Source organism: Salvelinus sp. IW2-2015, linkage group LG27 (genome assembly GCF_002910315.2).
Source record: "Salvelinus sp. IW2-2015 linkage group LG27, ASM291031v2, whole genome shotgun sequence".
Classification (NCBI taxonomy): domain Eukaryota; kingdom Metazoa; phylum Chordata; class Actinopteri; order Salmoniformes; family Salmonidae; genus Salvelinus; species Salvelinus sp. IW2-2015.
In genome coordinates, this window is record NC_036867.1 from 18,020,968 (window position 1) to 18,048,243 (window position 27,276).

Genomic DNA, 27,276 nt, shown 5'->3' on the forward strand with positions numbered 1-27,276 from the left:
TAAATATCCCAACTCCGCTGGGGCCTGTCTTTTTTATTCTACTATTGTTTATTGTTCTACATTAGTCTCATTTTGCTTTTCCATATGAGGTTTCAACTTGAGTTTATTGACATCCCCAGTGGGTGAAGCGCGTGGCTATCCAAGAGCCACGTTCCTAATTGATATAGAATCTTGGAGTACCAGTGCACTCCGTCCTCGTGTAAGGTGGCGTTGGGCATGGAGTAGTCTTTCGGGGATAGCAACGAGGACAGCCAGTAGCTCATTCTGACAGGTGCAAACGCCAGGTGCGCTAGATTGTGGTCTTCAATTACCGCGTAACATGACGCAAGCACCTGATCTACCACGATGGTTCCTTGAACCGTCACAGGCGCAAATGACCCCTCGTGCTCCTCCGTGTAAATCCGTTCCACGGTGACCGACTTCAGTTTGTTATGCAAATCATCAAAGACGACCACCTTTTGTCCAGGTTTGACTTTGCTCGCAAATACTGCTGACATGCTGTGGAGATCATCCGTTGAGTTGTTGACCACAAAGAGCAGATGTGCAGCAGTAAGGATGATTTTCTGGGCTGGTTCTTTAGTCTCTAGCACATAAAACACTCTTCTGGTTGCGGAGTCCTGGTCCACGAACATGATGAAGTCGCTATATGCGAGGTTCCCATCACTGTTGGCTGCCAGCACTTTGTCGCCAACTCTGAGGTCTTTCACTGCCTTCCTGCTTCCATCTTTGAGAGTTACCGAAGCGGTGCCTGGGAAGCAGCCTCCTGATTTGGCAGCAACGGAGTTTTCTGTTGAAATAGAAGAGATTGTATTAGTGATTGTGAATATATACCCATCAATTATTTGATTTACCCATGAGAGCAGGGCGAGTTGAGCTCAGCACTGTGGAGTATGTATGTAGCATGGGCCTGCCTATGAATGAACCACTGTCACATAAGCCTATTGTCTCTATCCATACTTTTAAAAGGAAAGAGGAATGACATTTTTTATTTTAGGCGTATTTATCAATATCCTATAGGTTACATTACCCCCAACACACACACACACACACACAAAAACGTAGGCCTATTGGCTGCTCCTTGTTGCATTAGAGGAGAAAACCTAAAGCCCTGGGTCTGCTGACGTTAATTAAAAACCAATAAAGAGCAGACATTGTCATTCTAAATCAGCTTGTGGACCGAGCCATTCTTGGAAAAGAACACTTGCGCCTTTCCCAGCTTCTCTTCCCATATTTGCTCAGGTGCAGAAACCTCTATGTGACAATTCACACACATAGCCTAGTACTCTCAGAAAAAAACCATGAGCGCCGCAAAGACTATTTACCCAGTGGAGACACTTTTCCAAGCCTCTCAAGATGCAGATTTGAATTTAAATGAGGGCCAAGACTCTAAATGCTTGCAGTCGACCAACATCAATGTCCCTTCTTTTTACCACCTCTCCCCCGCTTTGTTGTCAATCTTGATGACAATAATTCGGGCCTTTGGAGAACTCTTTACATTCCGATCTCCAGGATCACACTGTCAGTAAACACACACATCCACAGAATAGAACCGACCCGCTCTGAATTTCTGGATCTAATCTTATTTTAAGATTCCGTGGCATGAAATAAGGTGACAATTGAAAACTAGATTTGCCCCAAACGAATTCGACATTTGTAAGTCTAAATCCCTTTGGTAAAGTCACATGACCCCGAATGACACGGAATATATGATCTCAAAACGAGTGCGTTGAATTTTAAATAGATGTTCCATTCAATTCAAAACGCAAACGTGCTCTTCAGGAAGAATAGGGCTAAGTCGATTTCCATATGGTTTTTAGGAAACTCAAGAGATGATATTAACCCAAAAGATTTGTCTGAAGTACTTTGGTAAAATTCATATACATTTTGGATGGACAACACTGATCCAAACATAGGCCTAGAATGGATTGATTCGTTCGAAAAATAATACAACTCTACACATCTAAAGCTGCAATGTGTTAAGTTAACTCGAATAGCCTTCTCTTGACGTGCAATGATTTCGGAGTCCAATAGCATATCAGTTAGCTTACAGCTACAGGGCACAAAATGAAAGTATAGGTCATGGCATTTTATGAGTGTGGGAATAGATTTTGTGAAATATAAGGTCGTGGTTCCATCTGAGAGACGGTGTGGGGCAATAAAAGATCATGAAAATGTCTGGTAGGGTGTATGCATTAAACATAAACAGGAAATTACCCATACACAACACAACTACCATAAAGATGGAGTGGGCCTACTTATTTGAAATCTAAATAGGCCTATAAATCTAGAAGAAATATAACTGATTGGCCTAAAATGGAAGGATAAGAGATCACGGTATAACAAGTGAATAGCGAGAGGACACATAGTGGAAAACTCTGAAGGTTGGTTAACGAGGAAGCATCAAATAATATCCTAGAAACGTTTTGATTTATTTATAGAAACGTTGTTTATTTCTATCCAATAATCTATGTTGATGAATTGTCTAGCTGGAGTAGCATATTGTTAAAAGAAAAAACAGTTTTATCATCAATAACTTTATTCGTTCATCGGTGAGAAATAGGCCTTTATACAACGTAGACTAATGTCAGTAACTGGAATTTAGACAAGTTAAATGTGCGAGTTTAAATCGGACATAATAATGTTTTGAAGGGGAGGGCAGGAGGCTATATTCCCTGTTATTACCATCTTTCCCATTCACATTCGTTTTTAATGTCAGTGATGGTGACGAACTGCTTCTTAATTTGACACCCTACCTGCTTTGACAGAACAGTGGATGTGGGCCTTGGACTCGTAGTAGACCCAGTCGAATCCAGCCTCCACTGCAAGTCTGGACAGCGTGCCGTACTTGCTCTTGTCTCTATCGGAGGTCGTGATATCCACTGCCCTTCCCTCGTAGTGTAGGGACTCTTCGAAATGGTGCCCATCCTCGTCCCAGCCCTCGGTGACGCGGAGCTTTACCCCTGGCCACTGATTCATGACGGAGATAGCCAGGGAATTCAGCTTGTCTTTACATCTCTGGGGAAAGGAAAATAGACCAGTTGTCTATTAAGATATAGAAAATTCACGAATCATGCTCACTAGATGCTAATACCTTTTCATGTGTATCAGGCCTGGGTATTAAGCCTAAGTAATAAATTAAGCTATTATGATATTAAGCTCACAATCTTAATTCAATGCCTGAAGGTATGGGCGATTTTGTAGATGCATGGTTCGAGGCCAAAACCATTGTCCTATAGAGTTGCCCTTTTCCTATATTTCAAGGTCTTCAATGGTCTTTCCAAAGTACAAATCACTAAATAGTTAACATTTCATTACATCTGGTAAACCTGAATATCTCCAAGATTCCACCACACTAAACGTCAACTGTTATTCAAATCAATACCGTCCATCGTGATGTTGTATGGAGTGATATAGCCTATGTGATGGGGATATATGTCTACTCACAATGTGAATGGTTTGTTTGAATTACCTAAGCTCGAATGTTCTGCGTGAAGAGCAGCGTCAGAGGGGCACATCTCAGATAGAGAAGCTTGTGATTAAAAATTGATAAGGCATTGCATTCGCTTCACTGGCCTAAAATATATAGATCTGATCCTTGGACAGGTGCGACCGCTCAATGGCCTATTTGTACTCTCTCCCAAGACCCAAGATGATATAAGATGTGATAGACTCCAATAAAACGAAATGCTGGAATGAATTACATATTTAAAACGCATTAGAATGGGAAAAATATATCACTTCATGAAACCAAGAATCTTTAGCAGGCTAAGATGTGTGTTTTCTTTGAATAAATAATTGATATTGAGGATAATCTTCAGAAATAACTGAGTTATAAAATAGTTTCCTGTAATTGGAACGTTGCACTTCCTAACCTATCTCGGGACCCTTTGTGAGATGCTTGGCCATCTCCAAGACAACTCTTCTCAACACTTAACAAATAGGGCCAATGTAAAATAAAACATCACAAAAGCGTATTTTCACCGCAACCAGAGGGAAAGCTGAATTATTCTTGTCGCCACAGTTCTTGGGACGTGACAGGACTACTCAACCGGGGGTTGACACACACACACACACACACACACACACACACACACACACACACACACACACACACACACACACACACACACACACACACACACACACACACACACACACACACACCATCCTTTTCCGTTTGTAGGCAACGATCCCCAAGACATGCTGGTCATAAGGTTAGTCTACCAGTGGTATCTCAATTAGCCTAACCGGTCTTTCCTGCGAGAGGTCAAAACAAACTAATATTATACTCGCACTTGTAGCATGCAGTGGGTGAAAAAAACATTCTGAGTACGATAGCCGGAGTCAAGAGCCGTGAAGACTAAACTATTTATTAATTCATTGGGTCGTGTGCCGCAAATCAAGCCAAATTATGTTCAGCCACCGTGAAGCCCAGCAGGATCCCTCAGCGGCGCTTTGTGCTCAGACTATAGTTGTTCAACAAGCCTAGTCCGCAGCCTGCCTCTTAATCTTCCCACAAATGAATTGGTTAGAGGAAACACTTATCAATTAGTTACCTGTCAGTGCAAACAACCCACTGGTCCGTCTCAATATCGCCTCGTTTTCGTGGCAATATTACGTTCACATTATTAAGCTGTGCTTGCTACAAACGACCATGTGATGTTTTTATTCGCGACAGACTCTTCTGGGGCTGCGCGCTAAAAGTGTCGGTAAAGCGAGGACGTCATTAACTTTCCTCGAAACGAACTTGTCTTTGTAGTTGATGGAGCTGCTTTGCAGGTTAACCTGTTCACTCAAAATGAGTTGGCGCAGCCTGGGGCACCACGCTTTTATAGTCATCACTTTAACTGGAGTTTTACTTACATTTAGGAAACCACAACAGACACACGTTTAATCTCAGTTGAAATGACAGTTTGATTAAACAATAGCGAGACTATTCCAGGAATCGATCGTATAGCCTAGAACTTTCAGTGCGCCTGTGCACCCACAGAGCGTCCGCGCGGTCCCCACGACAGCCCACGGGATGATTGACCTTTACGCACAACAACCATCCAATATAGAAGATGGCAAACATATTCTAGATGCTAACCATTAGCTCTTCCTATTATTCAGATATTACGTTGGTTTATCTCTAACTCGTGCCGTTGTTGCAGGTGCATCTATGCATTAGGGCTACGCAGTGCGCCACTAACCAGCAAATAAATACTGAGCACTCCATACTTAATACATGTTTTGTCTGAACTTTGTTTATGCTTCCTCTTCTCATTGACCAAAGGTCATGCGTTCAAATGCCCCCGCCCATGTTTATGAGCCTCCTTTGCCTTGCCTGGTTGATCTAATGGAAACATGTCCTTTCTTTGAATTATAGTCTAGCACAAAACATAGAGAAATGATATTATTTTGTCACTCACAATGGAATTAATGTTTTTTAAAAGGTTTTTCGCATTTGTTTATGCAGTTATAACATAATAAAACCCCAAATACACCCTCTACTCTATTCAGATCGATAAAGAAAGCAGGTAAATGGAGATGAAAGCGCATGGTGTGTCCAAAAAGCAGAGTCCTTGGGAAATTCCCTGTTCAACCACAGCTTTAACGGGTAGTGGCCGAGGGCTATAGACAGAATATACGGTTGAATCTCACTCTAGCCTCCATTTAAAGTGTGATAACGTATATATTGGAGGAAGGGAAGGGAGCGTTTAAGAGAGATGTTGAGACTGCACGCAGGGTGAATATTTAATCAGAGCTCGTGCCCATGTCGCTGTAGACGGTCCAGGGAGTCCGGCTCGCGCACCTCTATCACACTACTTCAGGTTCAGTCGCATTTTAAGGTGGCCGGACTGAAGTAATTCGGTTATTATTAAAATAGCAGCACAGCAAGTGCGGCATAAGCGTAATAAACACCCAATTTAGCCAAACAGTAGCTGGAAATCAAGTAACCTTATGGGCGCGAGACATGCTATCCAGACTGTGCATTTCTGACCCAATATTTTATGGACAATGCATGCAAACTAGCCACCCAGAATCTTATGAAGACATCATAGACTAGCATTCGGCTAAGGGAACTCTGATTCACAGAAACTACAATGCTTATTTGCCACTTAGCCTTTCCAAAGCAAATGCATTACGCAAGGTGCAGTCGGTGCGCCTTGCTATATCATTGCACTAATTGGCCGCGTCCCACCCATTTATGAAGTAGTGACAGTGTTCAGAACATTCTCAAAGAAATGTCAGTCTTCATGCGCCGATAAACACTATACTGCGAAAGGGTGAATACCATTATGCAAGAATATATCTGCATGCGCCAACCATGCATAAACAACACCGCTGCTACAGTCATAGATGCCAGATCAGATGACTGAAATTAAGATGTAATCTAAATCTTAACGGTGCAATAGGTGAATATCCTATTGATATATAGTAGGCTAATGCATAAACAGCCTGTGCGCGTCTGTACAAGACAAGGCCTTGATACAAATATAGATATGAGGAGAGAGAACCACATAAATATTTCAAATAAACTGCCACAATCATGAAAGCCGGGTGTCTTACCGAAATGCCAGTAGGCCTATGTCATGTCTCTGGTTTGATTATGAGAGCCTTACCCATGCAGGACCTAATCAAAAGTGCAATGCTCTGAGATTGAAACGGAACCTTTTCACACATCTGCTTTAAAAAGCACAGACCCGAGACCTAAATATGTCCTTATTTGTGGTGCGCAATCTTCATCCTCATGTGAAAGGTTGTGTTAGACAGTGTTCTAGAAGATGCACGGCATTAAACACGTATTCGTTTTACCTGAGTCATGAGCCGGTCCGCACCGGTGTTCTCTTCATCCTTAAAGATAATGTCAGTATTGTAATTGGGAGTCAGTTCTTTAAATCGCTCGGAGTTCCGTGTGATCTTCCCTTCATATCTGCCACTGGCTCCTAGGGTCTTCTCCGCGACGTTTGGGATGAACTGCTTGTACGCAAGAGGTGTCAGCTTCTTCGGATGTTTTCTCCTCCCGTAGCCCCTGCCCGGTCCACAACCCATCCCAGAGGACACCAAGGACAAGGAGATCAACCCGACCAGAACGATTCTTGTCAACAGCAGCATTTCGTCCATAAAATCTAAATTACTCGGAGCCTGTCAGTATGTTGTCAACCGGCGGCGGTTTCTATGTCTCTCCTGCCTCTCGCTCCGCTGCTTCCACAATGTCCTTGTCTCCTCCTCTAGTTCGTCTGTAGGCTACCGTGCCCCCCGATCACTACCGTGGCAGGTGCGGAAATGAACGCCTCTTTAAAATAATAACGGAACACATCGAAGGAAAGACGTTGCTGCGTGGGTAAAAAGTGAGAAAATTAGCCACGGAATCTCTGCGTAGTCGAGCTACAGCCGCTTGTGCGAGCAGACCGCTTTTACTGCTATGTATTATAGCACCGATCTATGGCAGGGAGGGACCTGATTGGTTCGCCCAGACAAACCCTTCTGATGTTATCCCACAAAGAGTAAAACAATCTTTAAAGATTTTTTTTCCACCTGAAGGGTGGGTTAGAGGGGAGGGGCTGTACTCCATGGGAAAACATCAATTACACTTTTTTTCTCTCTTCCTCTGTTCCTAAAACTAACCAATTGATGAAAACCCACCTATTAGCCTATAGGCCTATGTTGTTATGCTATTTGACTTAGTGTGGGTGATTCGAATGTTGTGTCTAGAATTATTAGATCAACTTTGGTACACGTTGACTCCCCACTTGTGGGAAATAGCTTGAAAATCCGTGTGCACGCACGGGTGCGCATGTCTCTGACTGACTGGGTGTTCCTCACTGTGTAAGAGTGGGTCTATGTTAGAGTGTCTGGGTGGAAAGGCTGCATGAATAAGCCAGAAGTTGTCAAGAAGTTGTACAATTGGTTAACCATACAGCCCAGTATTAGTATTGCTTCTCATAGCCGCTGGTTGGAAACTAGACGGGACCAAAATACTTTTTTTTTTAAAACAGCTATTACGAAGTATGATTTAGGCTAAACTAATGTATGCACACATGTCCAACTATACCATTTGACTCGGGCACGAAACCCCTCATTTTAGTGTAAGCATTTTAGTCTGCTATTGCATAAAAAGAGAACATCCTATGTTATGTGAAAAACCATGCGTTTATTTTCTTGCATAAAAAGAAATAAAACATATCAATGCGCATGACACTGCCATAGGCCGTGGATCACACATCTGCTATGTGGATGCATGTCACGTTTTAGAGCCACCATCCAATTTTGTCTTCAGATAAAGCGTTGCATGGAAGCAGGCTTTTTTTAAATGGACAAAACTGGCAAATTAGGTCTAACTCAAATTCAAATGTTATGTTAATGATACATGCGTAATGCGCGCTGTACTTCAGCCTTACCAAAATTCGCCAAATGGTAATTACTGAAACGACACTGCAATACCATGTGCAAACACAAATTATAAGAGTAGCCAACACTTTTCTGTTACTTTGTGTAACACCTTTTAATACAAATGTTGAATGACATTTTCTTTATTGTTACAATAGGCCTAAAAGTATGTTGTGTGGAAGCATCGCCTACATGTTCAGATGTTCAGCCTTGGAACTAAGAGAATTCCCTAGCACTAAACATTTAAAAACACATTTTAAACTTTTAAACAACTTTTATTATTAAGTCTCTTTCCAAACTAATAACATCCAGGCCTATTATGGAATATAGTTATGTTTAGCCCTATCTTAATAAATTCACCCCAAATGAACAGAACCATAATCCCCAAAATATGGATAAAACCAGATCAGCACAAAAAGGTGTCCTGGTGTTTTGGGGGAAGAGACTTGGGGTGTTCTGAGGTTGTTATCCCAGGCCTCTCCTTCCTCCACATCCTGGGCCATTGGTTATTGGAAATGGCTTGTCAAGTGTACACAAACACGCTGCTGTCTGTTTGGGCCAGGGATCAGACCACAAAGCTTGTCCCCCAAAGTCCACTTCATTGACAGATTACGCCATGGTAACCAATGTATTCACTGGTCCATAGCAGCAGGCGAGGTATGTACGTTAATTGTCTTACTTTCTCTTGTCTTCACACGTTTGCAGGACCGCTCTCAAAGATGGTGTCTGTTTGTCTTGGGAGACATATTAACGCTCCGCCTCTGCTCCTCGATGGTCAGGCCTTTGTTAGCAGGCCCCATTGCAGATAATGATTTGTTTCTGCTTCGGGAGATGACCAAAACTCAATGTATGCATAGAACGTTCATCAGTATCCAATTGATGCTGTATGGCAGCTCATATCTGAGCTTCACAAAGAGATTGTGATCTGTTTAGATTGCTTTCATCAATATTTTCTGGGTTTATCTCAGTAAACTCCTTGTCGATGACTTGGCAATGTGTGAACCACTCTGGTCTGACACAATATAAAACATTAGCAGAGGCCTTGAAGATATTGCAAGGATATTGCCACAGTGAATGACAATTGTAGAAGCAATAGGGGTCCTGTGAGGCTCAGTTGGTAGAGCATGGCGCTTGTAATGCCAGGGCTGTTAGTTCGATTCCCACGGGGGACCAGTTCGAAAATGTATGTCGCTCTGGAAAAGCGCATATTGTAAATTGTAGTATTTCTCTGCTCTGATACTGTATATGCATATTACTACATAAATAAGTATCACAGAAAAAATCTGGGGCTCGGTTGACTAAAAGTCTAATGGGAGGAGCTTTGTACATAATCACAAAACCCTTTGTTCAGTAAGGAGGTGCTGATTTGGGTCGAACAAACCTTTGTTCAGTAAGGAGGTGCTGATTTGGGTCGAACAAACCTTTGTTCAGTAAGGAGGTGCTGATTTGGGTCGAACAAACAATGGATTACTTAGCATTTGGAGATTATTAGTATGTAAAAATAATGTATCCTGGGTGAACTATTGGTTAACATTGGTGTTCCATATCATAGTGATCATGCAGAAATATTAATAGTTATGATTAACATATCTTTGTATGTGGCACGAGAGCGGGGGAGATCCTGCCACCACAGGAGAGACAGGTTAGGTCTAACTTAAACCTGCCCTGGCTGACCTCCAGCACTGCCAACACTGTGTCCGTGGCCCATGCCAGGCTCATGCCAGCTTAGGGCAGGTGATATTAGGGCAGGTGATGCTACATGTCACTTAATGTGCGCAGGAACATGATGAAGCCCTTGCCAAAAGATGACCAATTTAGCTAGCAGAGCGTCAGGCCAAACCGAGAGTCCCCCTCTGTTCTGATTACAAGAAAAATAACTTGATTATCTACGTATAGCTGTGCACACACCCTTGAAATGCCTCTATGTTCTTTGTTTCCAGAGTGACAGGAGAATCTCAGTTGTCTCGGCAGTAGGCACATTTCAGCAGCCGTCAACATGGAAGTCCTAAGTAAACACAGGGAGGACTAGCCTACAGCTGCAGGAGACGTTCCAAAACCAAGGGCAGTGTTAAAGCTGAGGTCACAGGCAGTGAACAGGAGTTCAGGTATCACTACTCTGAGATGTAGACCCAGGCAGACATGCCAGTGATGTCACCCGGGTGCCTCAAAATCACAAGGACTGCCGCGCGGTGTGGTGGGGACTGGTGAGGCAGATGGCGCCCTTACCCTCAGACTCCACCAACCCACCACCACATCCGCCCTGCCCTGGTGGCTGACGCCATGATGTCTTGTACCAACGAACCAACTGGGTACATTACCTCAATCACACGAGGAGAAGAGAAAAAGGCCTCCCTGTAAATTGGTAACTAAATGTGTGAAATGTAAAAATGGTAAGCAATGTAAATAATGCAGACTGGAGGCCATGAATAATGCAACCTGTACAGACGACTAGGAGGCTGGGCTGCTGCCTGGGCTCCGAGGGAACCAACCAGTCCACTGGAAGCACAGCTGACGACAAGAACACAGCCCAGCCAAGCATCTCTTCTCCAGCATTGACACAGCCATAGCCTCCGGGGTGAAGTTTCCCCTAGGTACAGATCTAGGATCAGCTTCCCCTCCCCCAATCCTTACCTATTATTGGGGGAAATGCAAAACTGACCCAAGATCGGCATCTATGGGCAACTTCACCCTACTCTGATGCCATGGACAGAGGGTGGGGGGGGCAGGTAGCCTAGTGGTTAGAGTGTTGGACTAGTAACCGAAAGGTTGCTTGATCAAATCCCCGAGCTGACAAGGTCAATATCTGTCGTTCTGCCCCTGAACAAGGCAGTTAACCCACTGTTCCTAGGCTGTCATTGAAAATAAGAATTTGTTCTGAATTGACTTCCCTAGTTAAAGAAAGGTCAAATAAAGTGGTGGGGGAGGGGACGTGAGATATCTGGATGATCTGAACACCGGGGCAGAATCTCAACAGCATAATGTTTATACAGTGGTAGAGACTAGTCCATTTAGAGAAAACACTCATAAATAGTAGAACATAGTCACCAGGGACAGCAGAGCAGTAGCAGAGAGCCATGCTAACTGCTACCAGGAGTGACACAGCAACAATAAGAGTTGTTTGATGAAATCATTAAAAGGGGGATTGAGGGCATTATGAATTGCGTAGCGCCGCTGAGCCTGTTGCATGTGATGGATGATCCACTGTGAGGAGTAGTGAGATGGATGACTCATCAGTTCTCTCCATGGCCATCTCCATACATCTCCCTTCCAGGTGACTACGGGTGTGTCCTAGTCACCTGGAATAGCAACCTATTCGCTACATAGTGCGCTACTTTTGACCAGAGCCCTGGTCAAAAGTAGTGCACTATATAGGGAATGGAGTGCCATTTGGGATGCACCCTACACCACCTTCACAAACCTTTTTTTCTGCCATGTGATTGGGGCCATATTCCATAGGCCTTGATTGAAAACACCCATCCACCTCAGCCATACCCAAATAAAGCACTCATTGGTTGTTTGAGCATGTTCCCCTCACCAGTTTGAGCCGGCATGGAGGATCTCGATTTGCCTCTGATCTGATCAAAGCTAAACAGGTGGCTAATTTTGCACAACACAGTGTTAACCAAGCATGTGGCGAGGTAGAATGAAAGGGGCTGAACAGAGCTTTTGCTGGTCTAAGTCCTTCCATGACTGTTCTAAGTCCTCCTTCTGTCTGAGGTTTTGATGGATTAACACTGCAGAGTGATCACGCACACACACCCTGTGCCAGCTAGTTCTCTTTTTGTTTGGTAAAACGAGGTTCCTTTATTCAACCCAATAGAAAACCATCACCAAGGACAAGGTTGATAGTTTCAAATGGCAGGTGTCCCGATTCAGGGCTTGAGGGCTTTCATCCTGGCCTGAACCTTTGACAATCTGCGAAAGGTGAAACTGGCACACTTACGCCAGTTATCCCACAACCTTTCCCCTTTCTATCTCTGAATCACTTAAGACGGTACAATCACGCTTTTAGAGAACATTGGTCGTGATTTGTATTGAAAGGATTGATATGTCCTGAAGGCATTTCATTTTGAGTTACAATGGAGATTGCACAATAACAGTACCTGGGATTGTAGCTCTCGGTGTGTCACAGAGTCTGTAAAGATGTTTTATTTGCTCCCTGCAGCCGCTCCCAATACTTAAACATTAAGCGCCAAGGCTAGACAGGCAAAACCACTTTGAACTACGGAGTAGGGTGAACCCAACACGCAGGGGAGGGGTGGAGGGGCATGGTTAGAACATCCAGGCCTTAACTGGGATAATGCTTGATTAGGAGAGAGTCTCATTCCACTTCTGTTGACACATCACATTCCGTGTGTAACATCAGTCCTAATTCCTTCACTGGTAGTCACACAAATACCAAATTATAGATTGTTTTAGAGGATGGCTAAATAGATCCTGTGTTTCTGTGATAAGAGTGGTTTGTCACACATATGGATCTTTAAATGTACTGAAATCATACCTAGAAACCAAGGGCAAAAACACAATGACTCATGTGCATGAAATCAAGGCCCTCTTCTGTTGTGAAACCGTAATGGCCGTTTCAGCCACACAGACAACAAACAGATGATAATTGCGTTGGCGTGACAAATCTGGATATGCAAGGTCACAATGTTTATGGTGAGAAAACTCTGCTTCGGCTTGATCTGTTCAATCTGCGTTTTCTTTTCTCGAAACCTGAGGACACAGATACTATCTGTGTAATGATCCCGAGTCCTTCAAGTGTGTGCCATTTCACCTCAGGCCTATCGAATAGAGTCTATAAATTAACCCAGGAACCTTGCAAACGCCAAATAGCTTAAATATGCCACAGGAACAGGCTACTGCGCTTCCTAATGCCAACCACCCTAACCACCCCAGTATCTGCTAGTTATTATGGTATGATAACATGCTTGCCAAGCACACGTCTTCTCAATCTGCTCTTTCCCATCTAAGTTAATAATTTCTGTCCTTGGAGCAACAATGCATCAGATTCTCACTTCGTTGGTTCTTTGTCCGAAGTAAGCTTGGAGGAAATGTTGTCCTGGATTGATTCCAAAGTACTGCTCATGCTGTCTAAAGATACAGTCTTTGCCTATTTCCTAATTGATTATGATATTAACCAAAGGTAAAGTAACCATTAACTTCATGAGTCACAGGCTGCATATTTGTAATGTCTGCTTAGACATCATAAAGCAAACGAGTCAAAAGTAGACAACGACCTCATACCAATACAACTGACACAGACACAGTTCAGTCTACCTAACCAGCGAGCGACTTTGATGATCATTTCTCTTCATGGACATCACACCGGGAGTGAGAGTCGTCTACATAGTTCACAATCAACCTCCAAACGTCAAACCGTCAAACTGACTTACTCCTGGGAAGAATTGTGAGTTTTCTGAGTGTGCGTGTGTTTGTGAGCGTGTGCGCCTAGACTAGCTTTTAGAAAAACAGCAAAACAGAAGCTAATGAGGCGAGTGACTGATAGCGGAGTGGGTTATGTCAATAGAGTGTGGCAGGTAGGCAGACAGGTAGTGGGGCTTAGACTGAGATTGCATACCAAATGGCACCCTGTTCACTATATAGCGCACTACTTTTGACCAGAGCACTTTTTGGTCAACAGTAGCGCGCTATATAGGGAATAGGGTGCCATTTGGGAAGCATGCTAAGAGACCAGCCCAGTGTGGAGGAGACTGAAGAACCAAGGTGAGGAGAGCAGAGTTGTGAGCGGCGTTGAAGGGATATGTCAAACGGCGCTCTGGAGGATGAGCCTGGATAGTAGCGAGCTGATTAGACCTCGACCGGCGCTGCACCTCTGAGTCACACCTTCCTAGTGACCCCCTGCCAGTCATTCCTCACCCCCCACCCCCCAACCCCCCCCCCCCCCCCCCCCCCACACCTTTTCCTCATCCCCCCTCACCACCTCCCAGAATAATATAATCTCCCTCGCAAACAAGGCACCTTAACAAAGGCTCAGTCTTATCACTTCTGTTGTTGTCGTGTCTGCGTATTGCTGCCGCGTTGTCGTGTCTCTCCAAATGGCACCCTATTCCCTATGTTGTACACTACTTTTGACGCGCGCTGGTCAAAAGTAGTGCACTATAATGGGAATAGCGTGAGGTAAGGCTGGGAATTGCCAGGGACAGGCTTTGGTCAAAATTAGTGAACCCAAAAGGGAATAGGGTGCAATTTGGGATGCGCACGGTGTGTTAGCATGGAGATCAAGCTCAGACCTTCAAGCTCACCTCCCCTTTCACAGACTTTCAACTCTGAAGCCTCGTAGACACTTCAAACAACACATGACTATTATAACAATAACCAATCAGGCCCCTGTTAAAAAGATGTGCTTATTGCTCACGGATCTCGTCATTTTTTTATGTTTGAGAGCACATGGAAGTGATACATTGAAGACACTTGTGTTTATGTACCTTCTGTAGTGGTTGCGCACACAATTGTGGTTTGACCCCTATTAAAACAGCCTTCATGTCTGATTAGTAACTGTGTAGAAATGTATCTTCTTATACCTGTGTCTAATGTGTCATACATACCTGGTGGATGTTCCATACTAAACTCTATCCTATTCTGGTACCTCATTTCAGGTAAACAAACTGATTTCAGGGAAGAGGACATACTCAAATCGACGCTATTGCTGGAATGACAGACAGATAGATAGACAGACAGATGGACTTGCACCAGCTCTTCTAGGTGTGTCCTTTACATTGTAAGTCCACACCTCACATACCACACCGATAATACCACCCCTATGAAAGGAGCAGAGAAAATCTGTCTCTCTCTGCCGCTCCATCTCTATCTGTTTCTCTCCTCTGGGGGCCTCTCTCACTCGCTCTGTCTGTGAATTATAGTGCTGTTAGTAGAGATATAAAATTGGCGTGTTAGATTAGTGCCGGGATAAACTACTGTGGAGTAGACAAAGCCCAGCTACAGCGGCTCCAACCTAAAGAGCATGGCTATCGACCGCAGGCTGCTGCCATTGATCGTCCATTCCCTTCTGTGACGTAATCATGTTGTCCTCGTTATCTGTCTCACCAGACAGTGTCTGACTCCAATTCTCTGGTACTCTCCTAAATGGCACCCTATTTCCTATGTAGTGTGCTACTTTTGACCAGCGAGACAGACTTGACCTATAGGCCCTAGTCGAAAGTAGTGCACTATAAAGGGAACAGGGTGCCATTTGTGATGATGACTCCTGAGTCCTGTTCCTCTCTCCAAGTGAAACCATACCAATTCTTTGACACTCAAGCCTGCTGGGATCATAGTCCAAAGAGCAAGAAGGAGCCACTCTTTCCTTCCTGACGACTAAAGTCTGGCAGTAAACTCAGTAAGCTGCCACTAATCCTGTGGCGGCTGGAAAACAAGACCACACCGAAAAAAATATGAAATACATTTCAAAGATTCAAAAAAACAAATGCTAACATTGTTTCAGAAGTTTAGAATATGTGTGTAAAAGCCTAGCTCACAACAAACTTGAGAGAATGTTCCCTTAAGAGTCTCATTAGGTCATTACATAATGTTTTCATATGAATGTTCCTGTGGAGTGCAAGGATTGTTTCCGAGAGACCATTCCCTTAGGGCTGAATTCAATCCGTATCGCCGAAGGATCGCGGAAGATCCGCGTTAAAATGCAAAGGTAATATTTGAATGCAGCGTTTACTGTGAATAAGTACCGTGAATGCAGTGTTAACCGTGAAATGGAGTCTCCGCGACTATGGGAACATTGCCTTTAATTGTCCATCGCGCTATAAAGCGGCTCTTCAGCACTACAGATTGAATAGGGCCCTTAATGTCAAACAGAACTGACCTAGAACATGGTTAACGTGTTCTCAGACTATTCAATATTAATGTTCTAGACATGTTTCATGGGAAAGTTGCAAGAACATTCCTGTGTCCAATAACGTTTAAAACATTGGACTTTCTGTCATGGTCCGCTGGAAGTTTTTGTCTATTTCCCAGCTTGTTCCAGGGACGTCCCTTAACACATTTTTTGGGACGTCGCCTGATGGTCCCGAAGAAACGTTCTCCAAAAAAAATGTGTTTCTTTCCACACCAGGTTACTGTTGCCGAGCACATCAAGGCCCTGATTGGTGAACCACTGATTCATTTGTTTGTTGGCAAGGTTAGGGACACCCACAGTGCTTTTAACTTACATATTTGACACACACGATTACATTGTACATGTTAATTTATACAGTAATTATTATTCAACATGTCCTCATCTAGGATTTGAACTCACAACCTCTTGGTTTACGGTATTCCAATCTTCTTGCTACGCCACCCTGTCTGTGTCAGATATTAGTTGATCTAACTATACTCTCATCATTGATTTAATTGACTTATTTGAGCAATTTTAGGGTTTTCTATATGCTGTCGTAGTCTATTGTTTATTCTTGAGTGTACTTTTAATAGAGCTGAGATTTACTTCGAAATGCAAAGTGTAGCAATACAGGTGAAATCAGTCATTGACATGGACATGGTGGAGTAGCAGGAAGATCGGAAATCCGTGAACCAAGAGGTTGTGAGGACATGTTGAATAATAAGTACTGTATAAATGAATCATGTATGTCATAGTGTGTAATATATGTCATTTGAAAAGTGTGTGTGGGTGTCCCTAACCTTGCCAACAGACAAAGAGCTTTGAATGAAAAAACGTTGAACGTTTCTTTGGGACCAATAGGCAACATCCTAAAAAGATCTTTAGGGACATCCCCGGAACAAGCCGGGAACTAGACAAAAACCTCCAGGGGACCATGACAGAATGTCCTATGTTTTAAACGTCCTTGGACACAGGGATGTTCTTGAAACGTTCCAATGAAATGTGTCTAGAACATTCATATCTTATATTCTGAGAACATGGTAACCATGTTCTGTGTGTATTTGGTGTAAAGTTGATGGAATATTCTCCTAACCCTCCTAAAACTGGACACATTAATGTTCTTGCAACGTCCCATGAAACATGTTTAGAACATTACTATTGGATATTATGAGAACATACTAACCATGTTCTGGGTAAGTTCTGTTTGACATTAAGGGAACGTTATCCTAACTCTTAACGCTAAAACACGGTCAAAAGCTTCTCAAGAGGTTTTTGCTAACATATTTAGAATTTTCCCATCAATAACGGAAGACTGGACCCTCAAACATCAGTGGAACATTGCGGGTCACATTACAAAAACATTCTCTCTTCCTAGAATTGTTAGCTGGGAGACATGTTTTAACACATCATGTAGATTTAGGAGTTCCAAACATCAATATATTTTAGACGGTAGTCATAAAGACGAACGTCACGATCAAGCCAATAAAGTACAACCGCCAGTGCTATAACTCTTAAATGATTCTACAAATCAAACATACAGTAAATTAGAATAGGGAGATGGTGTATACTACTACCGGAGAAACAGTAGTGTGCTGTGTGACTGACAGGAATAGCGGAAGTTGTGCTTATCTCAGGTCTCTTTGTGCAGGTGGGAAAACACCCCGCCCTTTATCTTTACAGCCTTGCAGCAGGTAGGTGCTTCATCAGGTAAGGAGGGGGGTTAGGTTTAAAGCTTTGTGCACTGCTTCTGTAGGCTACTGTGGGTAGTAAAGTCTATAAAAGGCCCAGATCACAGGCTAGGGGGATCACAGGGGGACTAGACAGGTGCTACCTGTTTGAGGAAAGGGATTGAGGCCTTTCCGATGCAGTGGACCATTAAACCATTAAACACATCATATGAGTTACGCCATCTTTGTAAAGACACGTCATCATTGTGATAATCATAGGGTTTCTGTATAAACTGTAATTGTTAGTGTCTACAATGTAGAATCATTGAAAATGACTGTAATGTGAAGGTTTGTTGAGAAGCTCAGCAATTCACACACCAACGTGCTCTAACCCCAGAGAGCACAGAACGTTCCCCTAATGGTCCCTAAAGGTTTTGGGAACGTTGCTATGTTGGTTAAGGAGAATCACATATTTCTCATACATTGGCTATGTTTTTTTTTACTCATACAAAGTAAGGTCTGCGTAAAATGTAAATGCAATTTTGGATTAAGCTGACATATGCAGTGTTCACCATGAATGCAGTCTCCGTAAACGCGGGAACATTGTCTTTAAATTTCAGTCACGCTATAACGCGGATCTTCCGTGAAACTTCTGCGATGTGGATTGAGGGAGTCCGGTTTCCGGCGGTGATACAGTTGGGACTGGCCCGTCAGACTTCGCCTCTTCCTCTGCTTGCGAAGCACCCTGAAAACTGACAGGGAAGTGTGTAAAAACTCACCTACTCGCTACATTCTAGAGTACGCTCCTGACCAGACTGGACATCGGCGATCAAAAATGTGTTGAATTTACTGCCTCAAATGCCTCGGAGTCGAGGAGAGGGATTCTTGCAATTTCAAACAGACACAAAAAATGAGTGAACTCTTAGCATTTCACTTGAATGATTGTGATCCTGGGCACTATACTGTACCTCTCTTCACATTTAGATCTAGCTGGACTTGGTTTGACCTACATCTCTGCCTTTGTGAACTGGGCTGGGAACAGACATGACACTCACTGTTAAGCGCAGGCCACAGTGCGTGAAGTCACAAGCTCTGCTGGTCGGCTACTACGTAGCAACCTAGCGGTGCCAAAAGCCCTGGTCTGCCCTGGAGAGCCGATGTAAATTACGATCGCCAGAACGGACAATTATTTTGGGGGGAACGGCCGCTTCGGGCTCTAAAATGTGTTTATTACGATTAAGTTAGATCCCCACAGTGAATTATTTTAACGTTCGCTACAAATCAAGATATTTAATGAAATAGTGATCCATTCTGACTACTACATTTGTCGTCACACAGGACCACGTGCTGACACAGACCAATCACGGGCCGTCAGGCTACGAGGAGGCTCCACAGACATTAAGGTTGACTCTCTCAGGCAGGATGAAAACAACTATATCGACTGTGATCTTTTGCTAGTTACGGCCACTTTCACCATGATCCTTAGTGATTATTTTGGTGCCATTCAGACCCATTCAGCAAAATGGTGCACTTCAAATTTAAATACTTCCGGTTTCATATGCCATTGGGAGTTTTCCATAGGAATACGTGGATGACGTCAGCGCTATCACTAAATACTGGTTTTAATGTCTATGGTTAACTAAATACTGTTTTTAATGTCTATGGTTAACTAAATACTGGTTTTAATGTCTATGGTTAAGCACAACTGATTTGACAGAGTTTTGTCAGTACTTTATACTGCAACAACTCCTTGTTAGTCAAGAGAGACACATTGAGGAATTGAGTTTGTTTGACTTAATGTAATCAAGTTAGTGTGACTACTGCTCGTGTTTAAGATACCACTCCTTAGTTCATTTAGTGACTTGGACTTTTACAGTTTACGTTAAACAGATATGGGAAATGAATACGATTTCTAATTGTTGTAGAGTACTTGAAGAGAGGTATGGGTATTTGATACATTTGAGTGGTCAGAGTGGAGCTGGACAGAACACATCTCTAAATAACGTGCGCCACGACGAGGTGCAGGCGGACAGGAAGCGGCGCTATACGGACAGACCAATTATATGTGATTGTGGAGACCATCCAACTGGCTGGCATTGAGCATGATCCTTGGGAGTCACAGGCAATTTGTATCTCCTCCCAGGGAACTTTGATGTGAGCCTCCAACCACCTTGATAAACAGGTTTGATGACCTTTATGACCTTAGTTCACGTCACCGGGCACCAACAGCTCCCCAAAATAGTATTACTTAGTTATGTCTAGTTTCCATCCATTTTCACACATCATTATTTATTTGTCATTGTATTACTGTCATCACTGCTGTAGTAATGGCCATTATATGTACTCCACAGTGAATCTGAGACGTATTAAATTCTCCCACTGAATCTCTGCGGTTTTTCATTCGTGAACACCGTCTCAGGAATAATGGAGAGCTCAACACGTTCAGTGGACATGCTTTGAAAGGACATGTTGAGAATTGGGCATTACATTTATAACGTTAGGATTATAATGACTATAAGATTGCTAAGCTAGTTTCTGATCCCCAAACTATGTTAAGAGCCTTACTTGCCCTGAGAAAAAACTTACTTGCACAAGCAATAACGTCAAATCAGGCCATAAATATACAGTACGTTTTTTTTGTTCTGTTAACATGACATTAACTGAAAAGGTTCCGTTGCATAATGTCCTAGTCTGTGTCCGAAATGGCACCCTATTCCCTATATGGTGCACTTCTTTTGACTAAGGCTCATAGGGCTCTGGTCAAAACTAGTGCACTATAGAGGGAATAGTAAATAGGGTGCCGTTTAAGATGCAGCCCTAGCCTGATGTGTCCTCCTGGGCAGGTTGTCGTAATAATGGCTGCTGTCAAAAGCATTGAGAAGTGCATTCTGAGCTCACAGCGGCAGGCTGATGCAGCAGTTCAAGCCCGTATAGAGCAAAGATTGCTCACAGGAAAAAATATGCGTAGATAAAAGGGACTGAATAACTCTAATGGGTCTGTGATCAATGTGTGAGAATTGCAACTGCTGTTATTGTCAAGGGAGTGGGATAGTGAGGGAGCGAACAGGTAGACAGGGGTAGAATTGGACCTTCGCTCTCGCTGTTTCCCATAATAATCACTCTCATCAGAACACCTCAGCTCACTCCTGCATCAACCTGCATCCCTCTCAGAGAGAGAGAGAGAGAGAATGGGGAGGGGGAGGGGGAGGGGGAGGGGGAGGACAGAGACTCCTCCTGCTTTTATGTTTGTTCTTGTGAAAACCACAATCTGTAAAAATGTGCAATTGCAATGTTTTCTTTATTCTCTAATCAAAGTGGATTTCATAATTTAGAGTAAGTTAAACTAGGTCCATGGAGGCAACAGATGAGTGGGGGGCCAATAGGGGGCACTGGGGGGCCAAGCCATGAGATTGGGGAAATGTGCTGAATTAGATGGACACACTCCTTTGACTTCATTATCATCTTAAACTGGGCAATAGAGAATAGAGTGAAATATGTTGCCTCTTTTATATGTATAGAAATTTACATATGGTGTAAAAGAGGCTGTTGATGTCACTTTGTCCTCGTGTTCTACGCAGCACAGTGCTGACTGTGCCCAGGGTCTATTGAAATTCCTGCAGGTCTTTGACATCCAATCAGCAACTGATTGGCACCTTAGGCGGTGAAGCCAGTTAAATAATCAGGAGGTGAAGAAGTGGAGTGGGCTGTTTCCAGGGCCCCTGCCATCAAAGAGTATGCATAGCTTGCGTGCCAAATGGCTCCCAGTTCCCTATATAGTGTACTACCTTCGACAAGAGGCCTATGGGTCCTGGTCAAAAATAGTGCACTAATATAGGGAATAGGATGCCATATGGGACACAGTCAATTTGAATTCTTCCCATCACCACGACCCCACAAGACAATGATTCATTTTGAAGGTATAGCTGTAATGGGAAATTTCAATGCACTGCTATGGATAGTCATGATGCTATAAGGGTAGCTGTAACAAAAGCATATGGATACTGTCTGTGAAATTAGAATTTGTGTGCATCTCAAATGGCACCCTATTCCCTATACTATATAGGGAATAGGGTGCCATTTGGGACGCAATAGGTGAACAGAGTGAACTAAGGCCTGGCAGGTTGACCTCTCTGTTTCCTCCAGGCCTGTTTGTTACTAATGGAAACAGCAAGCCTAACATTTACCTTCCCCTCAAAGACTCTGCCTGCCAGACACAATGAACCCTGCACAGTAACATGCATAAACCATGAAGGGAATAACATACTCGTCTCTGAGGAGAGTCATGACAAAGCACGAAAAGAGAGAGCCAGAGAGAGAGGGCGAGAGAGAGAGAGAGAAGGGAGAGAAAGAGAGAGGGCAAGAGAAGAGAAGAAAAAAACGTTCCTAACTCCTTCTCCTTCTCCTCAGTGGTGACAAAGATTAATTAGGCAAAGAAAGACTGGGGACGCTTCAACAGCATCCGACCCTCCGACACCAATTAGCAGATTGATTACGCGGCTGAGAGGAGCGGACGCTTGTCAATCAGCGCCATACAAGGGGAGCGACAGGAAGGACGGACCTGGAATGTCGCACGAACAAGAGGGATGTCTCAGGAGCACCATAGAGATGCGTTGATCCATAGGGAAGCTGTGCGCTCAACACTACCACAACACAAAAAACACCACTCTACCACCAACAAACCCACAAATGACACTAAAACAATTTGAAACACACTGGCTCCTCAGTACGTTGATAGCGTATATACCTGGATGGGATTGTGACCATATAGGTTGCGAAGGACGGTGTGTGTTTGTGTGCGTGCGTGCGTGCATGCATTTGTGTGCATGATTGTGCATGCACGCATGCATGTGTGTGTATGTGAGTGTGCAACGTGCTGCTCTGGATAGTTCGCCTTCATTTACCAAGGACATTCCAGCAAGGGCATCAAGTAAATAAACGACCAGCGCTAAATTTACTGCTTCCTGTATCTAATCAAATCAATAGTATTTATAAAGCTCTCTTTACATCAGCAGATGTCACAAAGTGCTTATACAGAAACCCAGCCTAAAACCCCAAACAGCAAGCAATGCAGATGTAGAAGCACGATGGCTAGGAAAAACTCCCTAGAAAGGCAGGAACCTAGGAAGAAACCTAGAGAGGAACCAGGCACTGAGGGGTGACCTCTTCGGGCTGTGCCGGGTTGAGATTTATAAGAGTACAAGGCCATTAAGGCCAGATCGTTCTTCAAGATGCTCAAACATTCATAGATGACCAACAGGGTTAAATAATAATCACAGTGGTTGTAGAGGGTGCAACCAGTCAGCACCTCAGCAGTAAATGTCAGTTGGCTTTTCATAGCCAAGCATTCAGAGGTTGAGACAGCAGGTGCGGTAGAGATGGAGAGAGGGTGGGAGAGAGAGAGAGAGGGAGGGTCTCAAACAGCTGGTCTGCGGGACAAGGTAGCATGTCCAGTGAACAGGTCAGGGTTCCATAGCCGCAGGCAGAACAGTTGAAACTAGATCAGCAGCACGCCTAGGTGGACTGGGGATGGGGACAGCCAGGAGTCATCAAGCCAGGTAGTCATGAGGCATGGTCCTAGAGCTCAGGTCCTCTGGGAGGGGAGAGAGAAAAATGGGAGAATTAGAGGGAGCATGCTTAAGATCACACAGGACATCAGACAGGACAGACTGACCCTAGTCCCCCGGCACATAGACTATTGCAGCATAGATACTGGAGGCTGAGACAGGTGGGGTCGGGGGAAACAACCCCCGGACAGGGCCAACCAGGCAGGATATAACCCCACCCACTTTGCCAAAGCACAGCCCCCACACCACTAGGGGGATATAAACAGACCACCAATGTATTACCCTGAGACAAGGCTGAGTATAGCCCATAAAAATCTCCTCCACCGCACGAACCCGAGGGGGCGCAAAACCAACAATGCAGTATTAATACAAATAATTGTTAAGTAAACAATTTTTTTTAAATAACAAATAGTTAAAGAGCAGCAGTAAAATAACAGTAGCGAGGCTATATACAGGGGGTACCGGTACAGAGTCATTGTGCGGGGGCACAGGTTAGTCGAGGTAATTGAGGTAATATGTACATGTAGGTAGAGTTAAAGTGACAATGCATAGATAATAACCAGAGTTTAGCAGCAGAGTAAAAGAGGAGGTGGGGGATGGGGACACACACACACACAATACAAATAGTCTGGGTAGCCATTTGATTAGCAGTTCAGAAGTCTTATGGCTTAGGGGTAGAAGCTGTTAAGAAGCCTTTTGGACATAGACTTGGCGCTCCGGTACCGCTTACCATGTGATAGCAGAGAGAACAGTCTATGACTAGGGTGGCTGGAGTCTTTGACACTTTTTAGGGCCTTCCTCTGACACCACCTGATATAGAGGTCCTGGATGGCAGGAAGCTTGGCCCCAGTGATGTACTGGGCCGTACTCACTACCTGCTGTAGTGCCTTGCAGTCGGAGGCCGAGCAGTTGCCAGTTGACTGATGCAACCAGTCAGGATGCTCTCGATCAGGAAGATCAGGAAGATCATGTCAGTGACTCAACCCACTCAAGTCAAGTATAGCGAAGAAATCCTGGCACGATGTGCCGCACCCCTCCTAGGGACGGCATGGAAGAGCACTAGTAAGCCAGTGATTCAGCCCCTGTAGTAGGGTCAGAGGCAGAGAATCCCAGTGGAGAGAGGGGAGCCGGCCAGGCAGAGACTACAAGGGCGGTTCGTCACTCCAGTGCCTTGCTGTTCACCTTCGCACCCCTTGGCCGGGCTACACTCAATCTTAGGACCTACTGATGAAATGAGACTTCAGTAAAGACTTAAAGGTTGAGACATAATCTGTGTCTCTCACATGGATAGTCAATCATCAATATTTATTGACAGATCAAACAGCAGATCTCTTTGTTTCTTGAGACCTAGAACTTGCATCTTTGTTTTGTCCGAGTTTAAAAGTAAAACATTTGCCGCCATCCACTTCCTTATGTCTGAAACACAGGCTTCCAGGGTAAGCAATTATGGGGCTTCCCTATGTTTCATCGAAATGTACAGCTGTGTGCCATCGCAGTGAAAGTTGACATTGACATCACCAAGAGGTAGAATTTATAGTGAAAACAATTGTGGTCCTAAAACGAAACCTTGAGGAACACCGAAACATACCATTGACTTGTCAGAGGACAAACTGTCCACAGAGACAAACAACGGGGGGGCTATACGTTCTATGGAAAATAATGAACGGCGTGGAGCTGACCTTCCACGGAGTTGCATTATTTTCCAGAGAACGCATAGATTGGCCGGTAGAATGTGTTCATCCGGTCTCCCGAGTGGCGCAGCGGTCTAAAGCACTGCATCGCAGTGTTGCGGTGTCCCTACAGCCTGGGGTTTGATCCCAGGCTGTGTCATTACCGCCCGTTACCGGGAGACCCATAGGGCTGTGCACAAGTGGCCCAGCGTCGTCCATGTTAGGGGAGGGTTTGGCCGGGGGGGCTTCACTGTCTGCCTTTGGGTCTTCTCCTGAGCCTTGACACTCAAACATAGACCATGTAAGAATGAACTATAGCCATTGAATTCTACCGTGCAAATATACTCTGTGTTAGAGGGAAATAATGCACACTCTAAAATGCCTTTCAAGCCAATCAGAAACAAGTATTCAACAATTCCATTGTATAAATTATATTGAAGTCCAAACACACAGAGATACATAGCTAAACCATCTCCATCATGTCTTCTGTGGGATACTTGAACTTGAGAAGAAGGGGGCACAATGTGATTTGGCTGGAGTAGAGGAGGAAGAGATCATTAAGTTTTCTTCTCCCTGCTCTCGCTCTCCTCTCAAAATATATGGTCCACAGTCACTCTTAAAAGGACAAGACTATGACATCACCTTCCAGTCCGAATACGGATTGGTGAAATGAAAGAGTGAAAAAAAAACAGGAACCAATTTGTTAGATTAAACATTTCTCATGCAGGCGCATGGTGATTTAGAAGGGTCAAGCGACCGACGGTGGGACAAGGCTTTACCTCCCTAAGACACAGCATTCTGTCAATCTAACTCACCGCCAGACTTTCCAATTATAGACCGCAGACGCACGAAGGTCAGAAGCGTATTAAAAGTAAAGATTACAATTCCCTAAGCATATTAAAAGCTACCTCCTCCGAAAATGTGCCTTATTTGCTAACTCGAGCCACTGTAGTGTAGGAGTGCCGGAGAAATATCAGATATGTGTGAGATGTGTGTATGTGACATTTGTATTGGACGGTTGTCACAGAATGATACATTTTCATTCGTACAAATGTTCACAATACACATGAACACAAGCAGCCAGCCAGCCATACGCACGCACACACACCACACACACACACACACACACACACACACACACACACACACACACACACACACACACACACACACACACACACACACACACACACACACCACACACACACACACACACACACACACACACACACACACACACACACACACACACACACACACACACACACACAATACCACACACACACACACACACTTTACTGGTCACATGATCATGTGATCACCATGCGACACACGCACATAGCACACATACACTACCCTACGTATTTATTTGGACAATAAAGTTTACACTTTTGATCTGGCTCTGTACTCCATCATTTTGGATTAGAGGCTACAGTACAGAATGTAACCTTTTATTTTAGGGTATTTTCATGCATGTCTGTTTTACCATTTGGAAATGAAAGCAGTTTTTTGTATCTAGTCCCTCCATTTGAAGTGTCATAAGTATTTGGACAAATTCACTATTGTATTACATTTGGTAAAAAGTTTAGTATTTGGTCCTACATTCCTAGCACGCAATGACTACATCACGCATGTGGCTCTACAAACTTGTTGGATGCATTTGCAGTTTTTGTTGTATTTTGGATTATGCTGTGGAGTCACTTTTATTCTAAATAAGAATAGAATATGTTTCTGAACCCTTCTACATTAATGTGGACTCTACCATGATTACGGATATTCATGATGAATCATGAATAATGATGAGTGAGAAAGTTACAGATGCACAAAGGTCATACATACCCCCAAGACATGCTAAACTCTCACCATTACCAATAAGAGCGGTATGATATTTATGCAAAATCATGTAGAATCAACACACACACACGCACACGCACACGCACACGCACACACACACACACACACACACACACACACACACCACACACCACACACACACACACACACACACACCACACACACACACACACACACACACACACACACACACACACACACACCACACACACACACATACACACACACACAACCACACACATCTGACCACCGCAAACTGATCCCATTCTCAAAGCCCCGTATTTCCTATTACTAAA

At 43.9% G+C, this 27,276-nt stretch overlaps 1 protein-coding gene across 1 annotated transcript; it reads right to left on the reverse strand.

Moving 5' to 3' along the window:
* On the reverse strand, positions 1-7,192 carry LOC111953755 (sonic hedgehog protein). The gene is made up of 3 exons (XM_023973226.2): positions 6,799-7,192; positions 2,754-3,015; positions 1-787 (listed from the first exon to the last, which is right to left on the reverse strand). Exons 1-3 carry the CDS (start codon positions 7,105-7,107, stop codon positions 93-95), a joined length of 1,266 nt encoding a protein of 421 aa, XP_023828994.1. The 5' UTR covers positions 7,108-7,192; the 3' UTR covers positions 1-92.
* Between the last annotated feature and the right edge of the window lie 20,084 nt (positions 7,193-27,276).